This window comes from Octopus bimaculoides, chromosome 23 (assembly GCF_001194135.2).
Source record: "Octopus bimaculoides isolate UCB-OBI-ISO-001 chromosome 23, ASM119413v2, whole genome shotgun sequence".
Classification (NCBI taxonomy): Eukaryota; Metazoa; Mollusca; class Cephalopoda; order Octopoda; family Octopodidae; genus Octopus; species Octopus bimaculoides.
Genome location: NC_069003.1, coordinates 18,653,819 through 18,669,961, shown reverse-complemented (window position 1 = coordinate 18,669,961; position 16,143 = coordinate 18,653,819). Strand labels below are relative to the sequence as shown.

At 37.5% G+C, this 16,143-nt stretch overlaps 1 protein-coding gene across 2 annotated transcripts in view; it reads left to right on the top strand.

Moving 5' to 3' along the window:
• LOC106884270 (uncharacterized) overlaps positions 1 to 11,756 on the top strand; it is a 38,258-nt gene extending 26,502 nt beyond the window's left edge. For both annotated transcript variants that reach the window (XM_052976049.1, XM_052976050.1), the window contains exon 2: positions 5,883 to 11,756. In XM_052976049.1, coding sequence (XP_052832009.1) covers positions 5,883 to 7,933 — 2,051 coding nt within the window. In that variant the 3' untranslated portion in view covers positions 7,934 to 11,756. The remainder of the gene's footprint in view (positions 1 to 5,882) is intronic.
• The last annotated feature ends 4,387 nt before the right edge of the window (positions 11,757 to 16,143 follow it).

Below are 16,143 nucleotides of genomic sequence, written 5' to 3'. Positions count from 1 at the left end.
ACACACATGTACGCATATTCACAGACACGCATGCTCACACACGCATGCATGCTCACACACGCACGCATGCTCACACACATGCACTCACGCATACACTCATGTGCATACACTCACATGCATGCACTCACACACATATACTCACACACACGCACGCACGCACGCACACACACACGCAAACACACTTGCACAAGCATACACACACCCTGAACCTAATAGATTTGATATGTATATAAAGAGAATGACTTCACTGCTTGTTTCTCGGATTGGTTAAATGTTTGTAGCCACACCTAATGAAACTCAAATAGCCATTGAAAATCAAATAAGGTTGTTGATCAGTTTTTAAATTCACAACACATACAGAAATGAGCTAAGAGAAATAAAATGGCCAGTAGCATGTATTTGAACAACATGGGTGAACCTGAGACACTCTGTCAGTTATGACGACTAGAGTTCCAGTTGATCCAATCAACAGAACTGCCTGCTTGGGAAATTAACATTGCAAGTGGCTGAACCCTTCACAGATGACATGTGTCCTTAACATGGTTCTCAAAGAGATTCAGTGTGACACAGAATGTAACAAGGCCAGTCCTTTGAATTATAGCTACAGCATGCACATATACATACATAACTGGCACTCTGTCAGTTATGACAACGAGGCTGTCAGTAGATCTGACCAGTGGAACAGCCTGATCAGGAAATTAATATGCAAGTGGTCAAGTACTCCTCAGACATGCATACCCTTAATGTGGTTCGCTGGCAGAATCAGCATGACACAGTATGAGACATGGCTTGCTCTTTGAAATACAGGTACAACTCGTTTTTGCCATCTAAATGGACTTGAGCAACATGACATAAAGTTTCTTGCTCAATGACACAATACACTGTTGTGAGTTGAACTCACAATCATGAGCCAAATGCCCTAACTGTTAAGCCACGAGTCTTTACAGCATAGGCGAAAAACTGATACATCAAATGTCATACAGCCTAATTTTTTAAAAATTATCTCCACCTCTACAGGATGTGTCATAATTAACAAATGACAGTTATGATCTGATCCACTAAAGAATTTAAGCTCCAATGATTCTGGCAACTCACCGCAATAATAATGATAATAACTTATTTACTTCTAAGGGTTTACATAAGGACAAAGGATGGTACAGGACAATATGATATATGATGAGGCATTATATGGAGAAGTGTAAACCAAAGAATAACAAAAACAATGAAATAAAAATTCAAGCAAGAAAAAAATTCCCAGGAGTAGGAAGGCTTCCGAGAGCTGCTAATGGAAACCCCCTCAGAACCATGGTTACCCTGACCACTTGAACAAGTGCCCTATCTTCATCCATATCTTTTGATTGCTTGAAGCAGGCTTGTTCACTCGCACCATCCTTGCCATATTCGTCCACCTTTCAACAGCTTTACTGGAAAGCAGCACTTCCTTCTCCACCCTCACTTTTCTTTTCAAATGAAACCTGAAAAGTTTGATGAGGGCTTAGCCAAAGAGGAAAGTGTCTGACTTTAGTTGTTTCGATCTGGTCCACCATGCAACCACTTTTGCTTAGGCCACTAGACATATAAAAACTGCCTGACCTTCAACTAAAAGAAGGGACAATCTTCACAATAGATTCAGTTGATAGTCAGATCTGTCCCACATGCAACAACTGGTGTTTGAGATAAACCCACAAGGCAGCAATGCTTGAGCAATGGAGAAGTGCATATAGAACAATTTCGTTGCTCTGCACGCATCTCTGACAGTCCCAGCTGATGGTATTGCCATGCCTGTTGAGTTTATCCTGAATCAGCAATACTCACCAGTATCACTCCCACACAGAGATTTCTGCAAATAATACTTGAGCCTCAACCCAAAGCTCTCCAAAACAAACCAGACAATTGATTCTCATCGATGCCCAGAATCTTCTCAAAAACATTGTCATTCCTGCTCAGCCAAACCTTTATAGATCATCAAAGTGGGATTTTCACCAACTGCATTGCTCAATTGGTAGGGAGTTGTGTCTGACAGTACTCTCGGTGCTGAGCACTCTGCCTTGGTCTACACTTGACCCAGGATTGCAGTTCGGTCAAAGTGACACTCCTCGACCCACAAAACTGGGACTCCTCATATTCTGCTGCCAGTTCCAATAGATTTCTGCAAAAAGGTCTCCAAACAAGTCTGGCATATAAAAACACTTCCTGTATTTCCATAGCTGTTATTGGCTTTTTGCAACACTCTGCCTGTCTTGCTGAGAGACACGGCTGGCTGTTGAGGTAAGGCAATGAAATCCATCTTGCATCCTGGCTCACCATTTTTCCCAAACAACTGAGTGAAGTGTTACTGAAAATCCTTTCACATATGCTTAGGGTCGAAGAATATATACCCATTATGGTCTACCAGTGACCAAATTGTGGATTTGTTTCCACATTGTGCCTCTGCCAATTGGGCCAATTGAGCAGCTTTCATCCCCTCATGTCTTGGAGTGCATGGCACAACTCTGACAATATTGAAGGATTGGTTGAGGGCCAATCTTGCTGCGAGCACATTGGCTGCAGTGTCATCCCTAAGAGCCTCTTCCAAGTTTCTTTCTTACCCTCTATTCTCTTTTTTTCTATCGTTATGCCCTTTATGAAACCTTTATGAATTCTATTCTAATGGCCCTTTTCAGGGAGCACCACCATTTGTTGCTGATGATTGACCCCATCAGCACCTCTCCAGTTTCTGGAAGTTGGTGCATCAAAAGTGATATGTTCAGCTTCCATTAACCAGGTCCTTGCCTACAAAGTGTTTCTAGGTCAACTGTACAGATCACAAGTTTGTAGTCTCTGTTGTCAATGATTTTAAGAAGTTAACCTATACCATCCCTATCTACTGACTTACAGAATACTATATTTTCTAGGTATGACCTAGATGTCCTGGCACCATTCATTCATGTTTACACTGGCACATTTGGGAAATTCAGTCATTATCTGTCAGCTGAAACTGTTTGAGCAGGTGTGTGAGGCTTCTACACCCACTCTCTTATTAGTTAATCCCACACAATTCAAACATGCATCCAATATGGTGTTCCAGTCAATCACAAGCACTAAAGTACCCGATGCCTAAAAAACTGCAGCTTTCTTGTCCCTGTTGGAGCATAAATAGCTACTAGTCTAAAAGCATCTCCTTTACTATTGGTCACATGCAGGACACCAGTTTACCTCTGGATCCAAGAAGATGGCTTGTATTGTGAGATCAGACTTTTCTGAATTAACACAGCAGTTTCACCTCCCAAGCCCAGTTGACTTGGAGATAAGTAAATCTCATATTCACTGAGAATGGGCACGGAGGCTTGTGGATCAGAAACTCTGGTCTTGCTGATGGCTACCACATCTATATCTAGTGACTTGAGGTTGTTGAGCAAGTGGCCCTGCTTCCAAGCTGACCTCAGGCTATGTACATTTACACTGCCTATTCTGAGTGCAAGCATAATCAACAAGAGAGAAGTGGGCAAAAAAGTATCACCTTATTCTTGTACAGGAAAAGTGTTTCATCCTTTCAGATGACTGTGGGTATCTCCGCCAGCAGTTCTTCGTATTGTCTTATATTTATAAAAGAACAGAAATCTCCTACTCCTTTTGGGTGTTTGCTTTTTAGGGTTTTGTACATATGTTATGAGTTAAGGTGTGTGGCTTAGTGGTCAGGGTATTTGCATCATGAACATAGGGTCATGAGTTTGATTCCTGGCAGCATGTTATGTCCTTGAGGAAGACACTTTATTTCATGTTGCTCCAGTTCACTCAGCTCGTAAAAATGAGTACCACTTGCATTTCAAAGGGCCAGCCTTGTCATATTCTGTGTCACACTGAATCTCCCTGAGAGCTATGTTATGTGTACATGTGTCTGTGGAGCACTCAGCCACTTGCACGTTATATTTCATGAGTTGACTGTTCTGTTGATCAGACCAACTGGAAGCCTCATCATCATAACTAACAGAATGCCAGTTTCTTTATGTATGTTATATTTGGGTGTTTGCTTTTGGAAGGAATGTTGTGCTTTCTTGCAGACAAGCACCCATGAAAAATAGTTTCCTTTTACGTTTTGTCTAAAAGATTTTATGGTATATTTGGTGTGACCTTTCTTTGTTCATGTTGGTATACATGCTTTTCTACCTCTTTTAAACATTCACCCTTGTTTTCTAATCACATCACACAAATACATTGGTGATTTTTTTTGCCATTGTGTAGAATGTTTAAAGCTGTTGATACTGTTTGAACTATCATTTTCACTGCTATTATTACTTCTGATTTGTGTGGTAGTAGTGGTGTTTGCATTGCACGATTTGCTGTTGCTGGTTATTTTTCAAGCTTCGTTACATGATATGTCATTGTTCTTGCTGCTGCCATCACTGTTGCGTTGTTGTTTTTGTTGTTACTATTGTAGTTGCTACTGATATCATTGATACAATCTTTTGGAAAATTTGAGGAAAAAGTGATGGCGAAATACAATTTCACTTTCAAAGTCTCCTCCTACCTTCCTCTCTTCTTTGCTCAGTGATGAAGTTAATGCCATGTTGAAGTTTTTTTATGTCTCAAAAGAAGTTTTCTTTCCAAGCTTTCTGCCCTGCAGGGCAAGTTGACCAAATAGTTGATACAATGAATATGATACTTGTTAACTTGGAAATAAGATACAATAAAATTAACTATATTGAACTTCTAATAAGGAAAACAAAGCACTAACTTACAGAGCTTTAGAAATGCTTCCAGCTTTGGAGATTAATAATGATGATGATGATAATCGTTTCTATATAGGCACAAGGCATGAAATTTTGGGGTGGGGAATAGCCAACCCCAGTGTTTCACTGGTACCTAGTTTATTGACCCCGAAAGGATGAAAGGCAAAGTTGACCTCGGTGGAATTTGAACTCAGTATGTAGTGGCAGAAGAAATACTGCTAAGTATTTTGTCTGGCATGCTAACAAGTCTGCCAGCTCACTGCCTTGAATAATAATAATAATAATAATAATAATAATAATAATGATGATTTCATTTGTTCTTTTCTACTAAAGACATAAGGGCCTGAAATTTAGGGGAAGTGGCAAGTTGATTACATCAATCCCAGTGCTTGACTTGTACTTATTTCTATCAACACTGAAAAGATGAAAGGCAAAGTCAACCTCGGTGGTATTTGAACTCAAAATGTAAAGACGGATTACTATAGGTTCAGACCTGAAATTTTGGGTGAGGGCATGGCATGGGTTGAACAGTTTGACTGTGGACTGGTGAGCTAAAGGCTACACCAGGCTCAATCTGGTCAGGCAAAGTTTCTACAGCTAGATGCCCTTCCTAATACCAACCCTCTGAAAGTGTAGTGGGTGCTTTTTACATGCCACCGGCACGGGAGCCAATCCATGGCCCTGGCAACGATCAAGATGATTCTGCTAAACCACTACTCTAAACACTTTCCCTATCAAGTTCATTTTGTACATATTTTTTGTACTGGAGGACTAATTGTTTTAATAAATTATGCATATTTTTTGAAATTTTAACTATTTTTTTTTATCCTTTACTTGTTTCAGTCGGTAGACTGCAGCCATTTTGGGCTACTGCCTTGAAGAATTTTTAGTTGAATAAATCAACCCCAAAGAAACATGTATTCTGTACAGTTCCTGAAATTCGACTGATATAGTTTATGCACAGTAATGTGACTCCCAGCATAGAGTAAGAAATTTGGGCATGAGGGTAAAATCCATTATATTGATCTTAAAACTAGACTGATAGTTTATTTTATCAAACAGAATGTGATTTGATATCTTTGTATGAAAGAATTACTTTTTATTTACTGTAATTTTTCACTTGCTTTATTTAAAATACCTTTTATTCCTGCTTTTGAATTCTTTTCTCTCCAGGTCAAAATTGCATTTGCAAGTCCCTGTCTATCGACCTCAATATTATGTACTGCGATGAAACAAGTCTGAGAGAAAGAAACGACAAATTACATAACTTATACGAAACTGGATTCTATACAGATGTTGTTCTGAAAGTTAACGATGACGTTATAGCTGTCCATGGTATTGTTCTCAGTTCAGCGAGTGAATATTTTGAAGTGATGCTTCAGTCAAGTTTCCGTGAGAGCTCCACAAAAACTATTGATTTCTCCAGCTCTTTTGAGGATGTTGCTGTTCTTAAACTAGTCATTGATTATATGTACACAGGAAAAGTAATGCTACGTCGAAAGACCCTAGAACAAGTTCTCGGTGCAGCCCATCTATTTATGCTTCACAGTTTGAAGCATCACTGTGCACAGTTTCTTCTTGAACAACTACAACCACAGAACATCCTCTGGACATGGAAGCTTTCCTATTTATATGAAATGAAAGAACTGGAGATCATATGTAGTTCCTTACTAGCAGTCATTTTCTGTCGTGAGATAATTGACGAAACTGATTTGGGTGACTTCACCTCGAACTGTATAACCACAGTATTAAATAATGAAGAATTGATCAAAAGTGCTAGGCATGAAGATGTAAGTTATTTGATTGTTTCCTGGATGAATGCAGGGGACTTTGATACTCGTAAAGACATAGCCAAGTCACTTTTGTTAAAATATCTCAACAACCAGGCTTTAGAAGTAATATTGGATTCTGTCCACAGTTTGACAAATGCTTACAATGTCCCAACTTCACAACTTAGCTTATATCTTCCAGATTTCAAAGGGAAAATCAGTTGGAGACGTTCTGTGGAACCTATTGAGCAAGTAACTTCACCAGTTGATAAATCTGATCTTCAACCTCTTTTTTATGGTATTTTGGTGCAGGAGAATTATTCTCATGGCACAAATATATATTGTGCTGAAACCAAGAAATGGACATTCGATTTACTCAACCATAATGGGACACCACTTGGTATCATTGACAGCAACTATTTGGTGTCCCTTGGAAAAGATATTTATAACATCAATTTAATAAATTTATCAACCAAAGTTGCTGAAGTTATGCCATCAGTTTTGCGCACAGTAATGAGACAAGGACGTGCAGTGAATCCTTCCAAAGAAGCAACCCATTATTTTTGCCAGTCAGGGCGACTTCATGTAATTATGAATTGTTGGGACCGTTCAAACAGAGGTTTGGTATTTTCATTGTATGTCTACGACATTATTAAATCTTGGTCACTAGTATTGGATATTGTACAGAACCTTAGTGGATCTAGCTTCGAAACAACAGTTGTCTCGAAGGAAGATTTTTCTGTGAAACTGCATGCAATTCCAGTAGAAAACAACATCGTGTTTGTTGTTGCTCAGATAACTCAAAACTTTGTTCATACAAACCCAGTAACAGATTCTAATGAGTATGGAGGAGAGTGTCCTGCTAGTCTTCCTGCTTCTTACTTATACCAGATTGATACTTGTAAAGGGGAATATATATTACTCTCCAATATGTTTGTTAACTTGAGTGATATCCAGTTGAATCAGGCCATTTATTTTAACCGAAAACTGCAATTTTTGGATGATCTTGGTGGAATAAATGAGTGGAATTCAGTGGATGATGCTAATTATAAAAGTCATGTTACAAAAAGTATTTGTTATGATCTAGAAAGTAAGAGATGGACAGACGATGGAATCACTATACCCAAACCCCAACTTAGTTGCTTGCCTTTACAAAACCAAAACAACTTCCCTCGTAGCTCAGTTAAAGTTTGTGGGTCAATATTGTATGCATCAGTCCATTTGAGTCCTCATATTTTTCATGTCTATTTGTTTGATGTTAACATATTTGAATGGAGTAAGCTTCCCAACATCCTGAGTCCATCTGTGTCTGATATGACTGTCTACCCAGTTTGTACAACACGACCACTGAGCCAGTTGTTTAAAGGAGAACATAGTCCAAAACAATTGGAAACTTCTGGGTTTCTCTTCATGAATTCAATATTAGAAAATTGGAAGGGCATTAAAGCTAGCTGATTGGTATTTGAATCACTATTCCTCAGTTAAGCTTCAATACTGTTGCCAGAATAATCTTTTTATATTTTTGAAAATGATTTCAACAGAATATGAAAGAAATCTGATGGTTTGTCTTTCTTTAACTTTTCGTTATTAGTGACTTTTTTGCCACTGAAGATATCTGGAGGAAAAATACAAAATGCACCAACTGACAAGTAATAGTTTGAGACTTGGTTTTCTTATTCTTCAAAAGTAATGTTATTGATTAGAAGGAAGCTTTAAAAGAATTCTGCCCAATAATTTCATGAGATTAATTTATGAAAACTTTTCATTACAAAATCTTAATTTTTTCGAACGTTTTCTCCAGTAAATTTGAAATTTTTGCTGCTCACATTTCGATGCCATATCCTCAACACTAATCAATTCTGATTACTGGAATTGAAAACAATGGAAAACGTACTAGTTTATGTAAATTTATTGTCACAATGAAGAGGTAATTTGTTTTTACTTGAAAATATTTTGACACCACTTCGGACATTTTCAGGAGTTTTTTAATATAATGCTTATTGCACCAGGACTTGCCAAGTGCATTTTGTACAATATTTAAACTTAATTGTCAAATACTTTCCTTTTTCTTTTTTTTTTTTTACACTTTAAAATTTATTCTTTCAGCACATTTTATTGTATAATAATAATGAGTATTTTGATTTTTTTCCTTTGAATTTGCACTTTTTGTATCTTTTGTTTAAAAAATTTGGGTGTTATTTCAATTTTATCCCTAAAATTTCTTTTCTCACTACCAAACATTTGAAACCAAGATCCACTCAAGACTTTTAATTTGTGACATTTTCATGTTTTGTAAGAAAATTTTCATAATTTTTAAAAACTCACTCTGCTTTGTTCAGTAATTACTGGTTTGAAGCTAATGACATGTATGTACATATACACATGCACACACACATGCACAAGTATGCATGCACATACATACATGCATGAGGCACACATACAACCACACACACACACATGTGCATGCACACATGTATATACAATACATACATACATGTAAACACACACCTAGAAGCACATGATAATGATGAGCAAGAGTGAGATGTCGATGCTGGCTAAATAAAAATGTTTTGTAACAAACAAGAACTGCAATAAATAAAGAATATAATACTCTACTCTCTCACTCTCTTCCCTGAAGATATAACCACAGTCACAGTTGCCTTGTCATTGCTTCGTTATTGCAATATGCAATGAAAGGAGTTCAAACTGGGACCATGCTGTCTTTTCTTTCTCCAACATTGTATATTTAGGACCATCTTAATTCATTGTCTTTCTTAATTGTGTATTTAGGACTATCTCATGTCTTCTTTTTAAAAATGGCAGACCATCATTTGAGGGAAATTTAGTTGCTATTTCTAGCAAGCAGTGATGTAGTGCAAGCATGGGTAACCTGTTTTGAGAAGTGGGCTGCACAAGACATGGTTCATTGTCAGGTGAGGTGCAGTTTGCCCATAACTGATGTCGAGGCTTTCTTGCCTCGTGCATCTTTTTGTGGTTGATTTTTTTTTTTGTTCTTTTTTTTTAGCTCTAGATCAGTTCTGATCAAGTTTATGTATGATCAAAAGCATTTAAACTTTAACCATATTGTTCACCGCTTCTTCCCCACTTTCTTTAAGATAGTGGGTGGATTTTGAGGGATATTCGGTTGCTATTTCTAACCAGTTGAGTAATCACTTTGGAGCTTCCTCGTTGGTTTGAGACAACAGTTTTTTACCAACCACCTGTTGCCTGTTTCCTTGCAGTTCATTGAAGTGGAGTATTTAGAATTTGTCCTTAAATCCTGATATCATTTTTCTTGTTTCTCTTTATCAACTCCATCATTTAAGTTTATTCTTTCACATATAAATATCCCCTGCTGTGTCCAGGATAGGCAGTGTAACTTTGATGTTGAGTAAATGGCGTCAGCTTTCCATTTTCAAGACTGTTTCTCTTTGATCACTGCCTTTTACCTTCTCCATTTCCAAACTACTTGATCCAGCAGATCTGTGATCAAAAGTCTTCTGGCTGTGGCCACCATCCCATCATTTTGTATATCCAAGACTATATTGTCCAATCTGCCCTTTTATAATGGTAGGGTATAATTTGAGGAAAATTTGGCTGCTATTTTTTTTTTTTAAGTTCCAACCAAAGAACTGTACTGGCAACAGTTTGACTCCCAGTACTGCAGGTCTAACCAAGCTGAACATGTCTGAAGTGAGGGATTAGGCTGAATAAGAATCACCCCTAAATATCTCATATCCACACCCTACCATTTAAATAGATAGAATGATACATTAGATAACGATATAGTTCTAGACATGATATGGTCATGGTTGGAAGGTCTTTTGTCATAGATCTGCTGAGTTAGGGCTGATTTAGGGCAGAAAATATCAACATAAGCTAGATTATATAGGTTTAATCTCTGGGATTTAAATCTGAAATTTCAACTCAGAATTACTTGCTTTTGTGGCATTCAAAATATTAAAGAGTTGGAACTAATTTATGTCACTTCATTCACCAGACTGTTGTCGATTAAATCAACACAAGAAGTACTTAACTGATACTTATTTTGTTGACCAGTGGCATGATAAAAGGCGAGATTTGAATCAAGAAAGAAATGAAATACTTCAAGACATTCAGTTTGCCATTCTTCTGATTCTGTCTTCCAGCCACCCAGCCACCCATCTACCTCTTTCTCTCTTACTGCCCTTAACAACCTTTCTCAAATATCCTCTGTTAATTACTATTTTTCCTTTCTTTTTTACTTAAAACAAACAAACTACAAAAACATATTTCATTATTGGGAAATAACTTTTAGTTGAATAAGATATCACATGCACAAAATGGGTGGAAGCATTGCATATGAGACATTTACATGTATAATGTAGGTTGCAATGGTGCACACCAGTGCTTACTGAAAAGAAGAAAAAAATATGTACCCACCCTTCTTAAATATGAACAATATGCAACTAAAACTCTGAAAGTCAGTCACTGCTAATGTTGTGCATCGTCACAGTCACTGGTGATCTTACATCTTTAACATTACAAAGATTACTCCATCAGTGATATGAGCGAAGGGAAACTTGTAAATATTCACACAAGAAAGTGGGACAATATCTTATATTTAGAATAGACTGCATATATCTTTCAAACAAGTAATAATGGAGCTCGCCTTTCGATTGAACATACATTCTATAATGTAAAAAATTTTGGAATGGGGTTGTTAGAAATAAGATTGCCAAGATCAGTACATGGTATGATAGCTATAGGTTTGACTATATGATGGGAAAAAAATGCATCACCAAATAGTGAATTAGGTGGTAGATTTAGAATTATTCAAGAAAGTAACCTCAAAATTGTCAAGGAAAACTGGATGTATCTATTAAATTAATCAGCTTTGTAAGTTGTACAGTTTTGGCAGTGAAAACTACAAGAACTGTTGTGCTGGAAGGTGAAATACTTGTACCTAATTGCTTTTATTGATACAGAGTAGAGTATCATGACATGCAAAGGAGATAAGAAAAAGAAACAGTTAATAAAAAATAATAGTATGGTGACACATTTAAATCAAATTGTAAATAAATAAAATAGAACTTATAGTTATATCAATCTACTGTGTGTGTGAATGTGTGTGCGTATTAATTGATTGACATTAAAGAAATCGAGGTTAATATGTATAAATCAAGAAGTTTTATATGAACTGGTTATTAACTAACTTCTCAACAGTTGCAATAAAATTTTGTCAGTGACTCGGTCATTGTTGACTAATGAAACTTTTTGAAATCTCAGGAAATAAAATGAAATGTAAACTTCAAATTTTTCTTCTTTTAAATGACTAAAACAACACTGCTACAATGTAATATTCTGTATCTTTTAAGGCAGTGATCTGGCAGAAGCATTAGCATGCTGGGGCAAAATGCTTTGCTCATTTCATGTGTTTTTATGTTCTGAGACATACTTTGCCTTTCATCCTTTTGTGGCCAATAAAATAAGCACCGGTTGAGCACTGAGGTTGATGTAATCAACTTACCCCAACCCTGAACTTATTGTCCTTGTATCAAAACTTGAAATACTTTCTAATTTTGACTCAAGGTAAGCAATTTGAAAGGAGAGGGGCAGGTCAATCGCACCAACCTTAGTACTTGACTGGTACTTTGTTTTAACTCCAGAAGAATAAAAGGCAAAGTTGACCTTAGCAGGATTTGAACTCAGAATGTAAAAATCCAGAAGAAATGTCACTAAACATTTTATTCAACATGCCAACAATTCTGCCAGCTCACTGCCTTAGAAGGTGACAATAACTTCTAAGTTGCTGGCACAAGGCCAGCAACTTTAGCTGGAGGGAGGACCAGTCAATTACATTGACTTCAGTACTTGACTGATTAACCATGAAAGGATAAAAGACAAAGTTGACCTTGGTGATATTTAAATTCAGAACATGCAGTTGGAAGAAGTGCTGCTAAGAATTTTGCTAACAATTCTGTCAGCCTGCTGTCCTACCTCTTCAATGTAAGACAGAAAGAGGTTCGTATCTAAAAATGTGATGAGGTATTGGATGTGTGGTGGTTAAAAGTTTACTTTGCAACTCCAGTTTTGGGTTCAATCCAACCGCATGACGCCTTAGCGACTGTTTTCCACTGCTGCATAGGGTTGGTCAAAGCCTTGTGAGTGAAAATCCCTTGTCAGAAACTGTGTGGAAGCCTGTAGAAGAGATGAGAAACCATTCGTGCTCCATTGCCCATCTAATGTATCACCCACCCTGTTTTAAATATTCAGTTTATATCTCCAATACACCAACGAGTGATAAATCTGTCTCTTCTCATGGACACCTTTCTTTACCAATCCAGCCATTAAAAAATAACCTTGTCAGAAAAAATAGATAATCTTGGCAGCTTTAGGAATTCGTTTGTCAATAGTTTAAAAATGAGTAAATATTAGACATGAGGCATCAACTGGAGATAAATTGGCAGAGTAGTTTCAATATTGGATGAAACACTTCATGTTCTGAGTTCAAATCTTGCTGAAGTCTACTTTGACTAATGTTTTTCCAGGATCACCAGTTTAATTCCCACTGAGGTCAGCATCTTTCTTTGATTTTTGTATTTAACTTTGCGGTATTATACAGTTTCTTCATTTGAATTACTATTCTATTAATATTGTTACTCTTAGAGTAAATCATAAATGGCAACATATTGAGGATATCTATTGCTTGTGGATGTATGCAGTATCAGCTTCTTCTCTGTACGAGTGATAGTCGGTGTTTTTCAACCACCATGTATCATTTTGAAGGTTAGTCTGTTGGTTCTCATATCAGTGGCCTTCAATATATGGGTGCACACATGCACATATATTTGTATATGTTTGTTTTATATGTAACATTATATAACTAGCAAGATTATGAAATAGTTGTAAAGGAATGGAATAAACATCTACTCTTTCTCTTCAGTTCTCTAATCTGTTCTCTCTCTCTCTCTCTCTCTCTCTTATATATATATATATATATATATATATATATATATATATATATATATATATATATATATATACATATATATATATATACACACACACATGTATATACGACAGGCTTCTTTCAGTTTCCGTCTACCAAATCCACTCACAAGGCTTTGGTCGGCCCGAGGCTATAGTAGAAGACACTTGCCCAAGGTGCCACGCAGTGGGACTGAACCCGGAACCATGTGGTTAGTAAGCAAGCTACTTACCACACAGCCACTCTTGCACCTACATATAAAACAAGATATTCTATCACTTCCTTTTATCAACTGTCCTCATGAAGTATATTATGTAATATCAGTTACAAACAAAACTTTGAAAATAGACATATCTGTTAAATAATTTTGCTTATAGCAGTATTTCCTCTTTCTATCATGTTCCCTCAGTCTCTGGTTCATCTCATACTGTGTATTATCACAGTGTCTGTTAGATATTTTTATCATTTTTGTTTTGTTTTGTTTCTAAGATATAGTCAATTGGTGGTGGTAGGGATGAAAGATGGGAGAGAGAGAAACTTGAGACTTTTTGCGACTAGATAGTAAACTAAAATGTCAGAAGCAGTGCAGTTCTAAAGTACACAGGCCTCCTTCCTTACCACCACAAACATCTTCTTCATTACCATTGGTTGTCAAGTGATGGTGGGGGCACACACATATATACGACAGGCTTCTTTCAGTTTCCATTTACCAGATCCACTCACAAAGCTTCGGCCGGTCTGAGGCTATAGTAGAAGACTTGTCCAAGGTGCCACGCAGTGGGACTGCACCCGGAACCATGTGGTTGAGAAGCAAGCTTCTTACACACACACAGCCATGGCTATGTGTGTGTGTGTGTGTCCCCTTCAAAATCATCTTTCCCTCTCTTTCTCCCCCCCTCTCTCTCTCTCTCTCTATATATATATATACAATAATAATAATAATAATATATATGCTACTGTGCAAACATGAAATATGTAAACACAGGACAGGTAAACACAGAGAAAGGACCCTTCATCAGTTGTCGGTGGTCTATCTACTCCTTATTTCAAGCATTCAATGACAATATGAGTCTTTGAAGACAGTTGCTCCCATAAATTTTTAAATAAAATTTTGGATTTATGGAGGGTCAAAGTTGGGGAAAAAAACAGGACAGTGGAGACATGCAAGGAAACTGAATGAAAACAAACATGGAGGGTCATTAGACCAGAACAAGAGGAAAATAGTGAATGCTGGGAGAAATATTTTCTTTGAAAAGAAAAAAGATAGAGAAATAATATGTTCAGTATTTTGAACATCTGCAGGAAAAGAAAGATGGACGATGGTCATGTGTGAAAAACGAGAGAGAGACAGATAAAAAACGGTGAAAGAGAGAGGGTGAGAAAAAGGGAATTAGAGAAGGATGGAGGAAGAAAACAATATAGAATAGTCACACCGAAAAGGTGAATATAAACTTATTTGGAAATGGATACTGTTTTCTTCTTCCATCCTTCTCTAATTCTCTTTTTCTCCCTTCCCTCTTTCACCATTTTCTATCTCTCTCTCTCTCTCTCCACTGCTTTCACTTATTCTCTTTCTCATTGCTCACATGTGACCATCGTCCATCTTTCTTTTCCTGTTAAAAGCGAGAGCAACTGTTATGACATGACTGCTATCAAACAATCATGGAAACCTTCTTTTCAGTATCCCCCCCCCCCACATCCCTTTCCTAGTTTTCAGAGTTGGTACTGTAAATGTAGGCACACTGAAACTTAGATCTAGCAAGATTGTAGAGATGCTTGAAAGGAAGCATGTTGATGTATGTTGCATCCAAGAAGTTAGGTAGAGAGGAGCTTCAGCCAGGTTCCTCACATGCAAGACACATAGGTATAAAATCTGGGAAGGTAACAGTGATGAAGTAGGTGGTATGGGCATACTCCTAGCTGAGAAATGAGTGGATAAGGTCATAGAGGCAGTTACAGTATGCGATAGTGTACTTAAGCTCAGGCTAGTCTTGCAGAATAGTATAGCTACAATTATATCTGCCTACACCCCACAAGCAGCCCACCAAATGAACAGAAGGACCACTTTTATGATATTCATCTGCAGGCTATGACAATGATCTCATCTTCATGGCTGGGGATTTCACTGGGCATGTCAGATGGCAGCCCGGTATCTACAGCCCGGTTCATGGGGACCATGGTGGAATTAGTGCTACAGACCAAATTTGTGGCTGGTGCAAAGTCCCTTCCAGACCCAGGGTAAGGTGGTGGTGGAACAATACCATAGACAGGGCCATTAGAGCAAAAGAAACAGGCCTAGAAAGCCTGGAAGGGTGGGGTTAGCAGGGAACTGTATCAGATAACCAGAATGGAAGCTAAAAGACAAGTATATCTTGCCAAGGGAGAAGCAGAAAAGAAGTTTGCCTTTGTTCAGTGCTGTGAGGACCAATGGATTGAAGTATTTCGGATTGCAAGACAGTGTGGGAGAGAAAATTGTGATGTCATAGGAGAGAAATGTTTCTGCATGGATAATGGTGCACTTGCATTTAATGAGTCTGCAAAGAAAGTGGCTTGGAAGTGCCATTATGAAAGACTGCTGAACATGGAGAATGAATGGGAGGAGGAGAGTCTGCCAAATGTTGACGCAACTGAGGGACCACCTATCCGAATTGACAGTACCCTGGTAGATAAAGCAATTAAGGATATGAACAAAGGA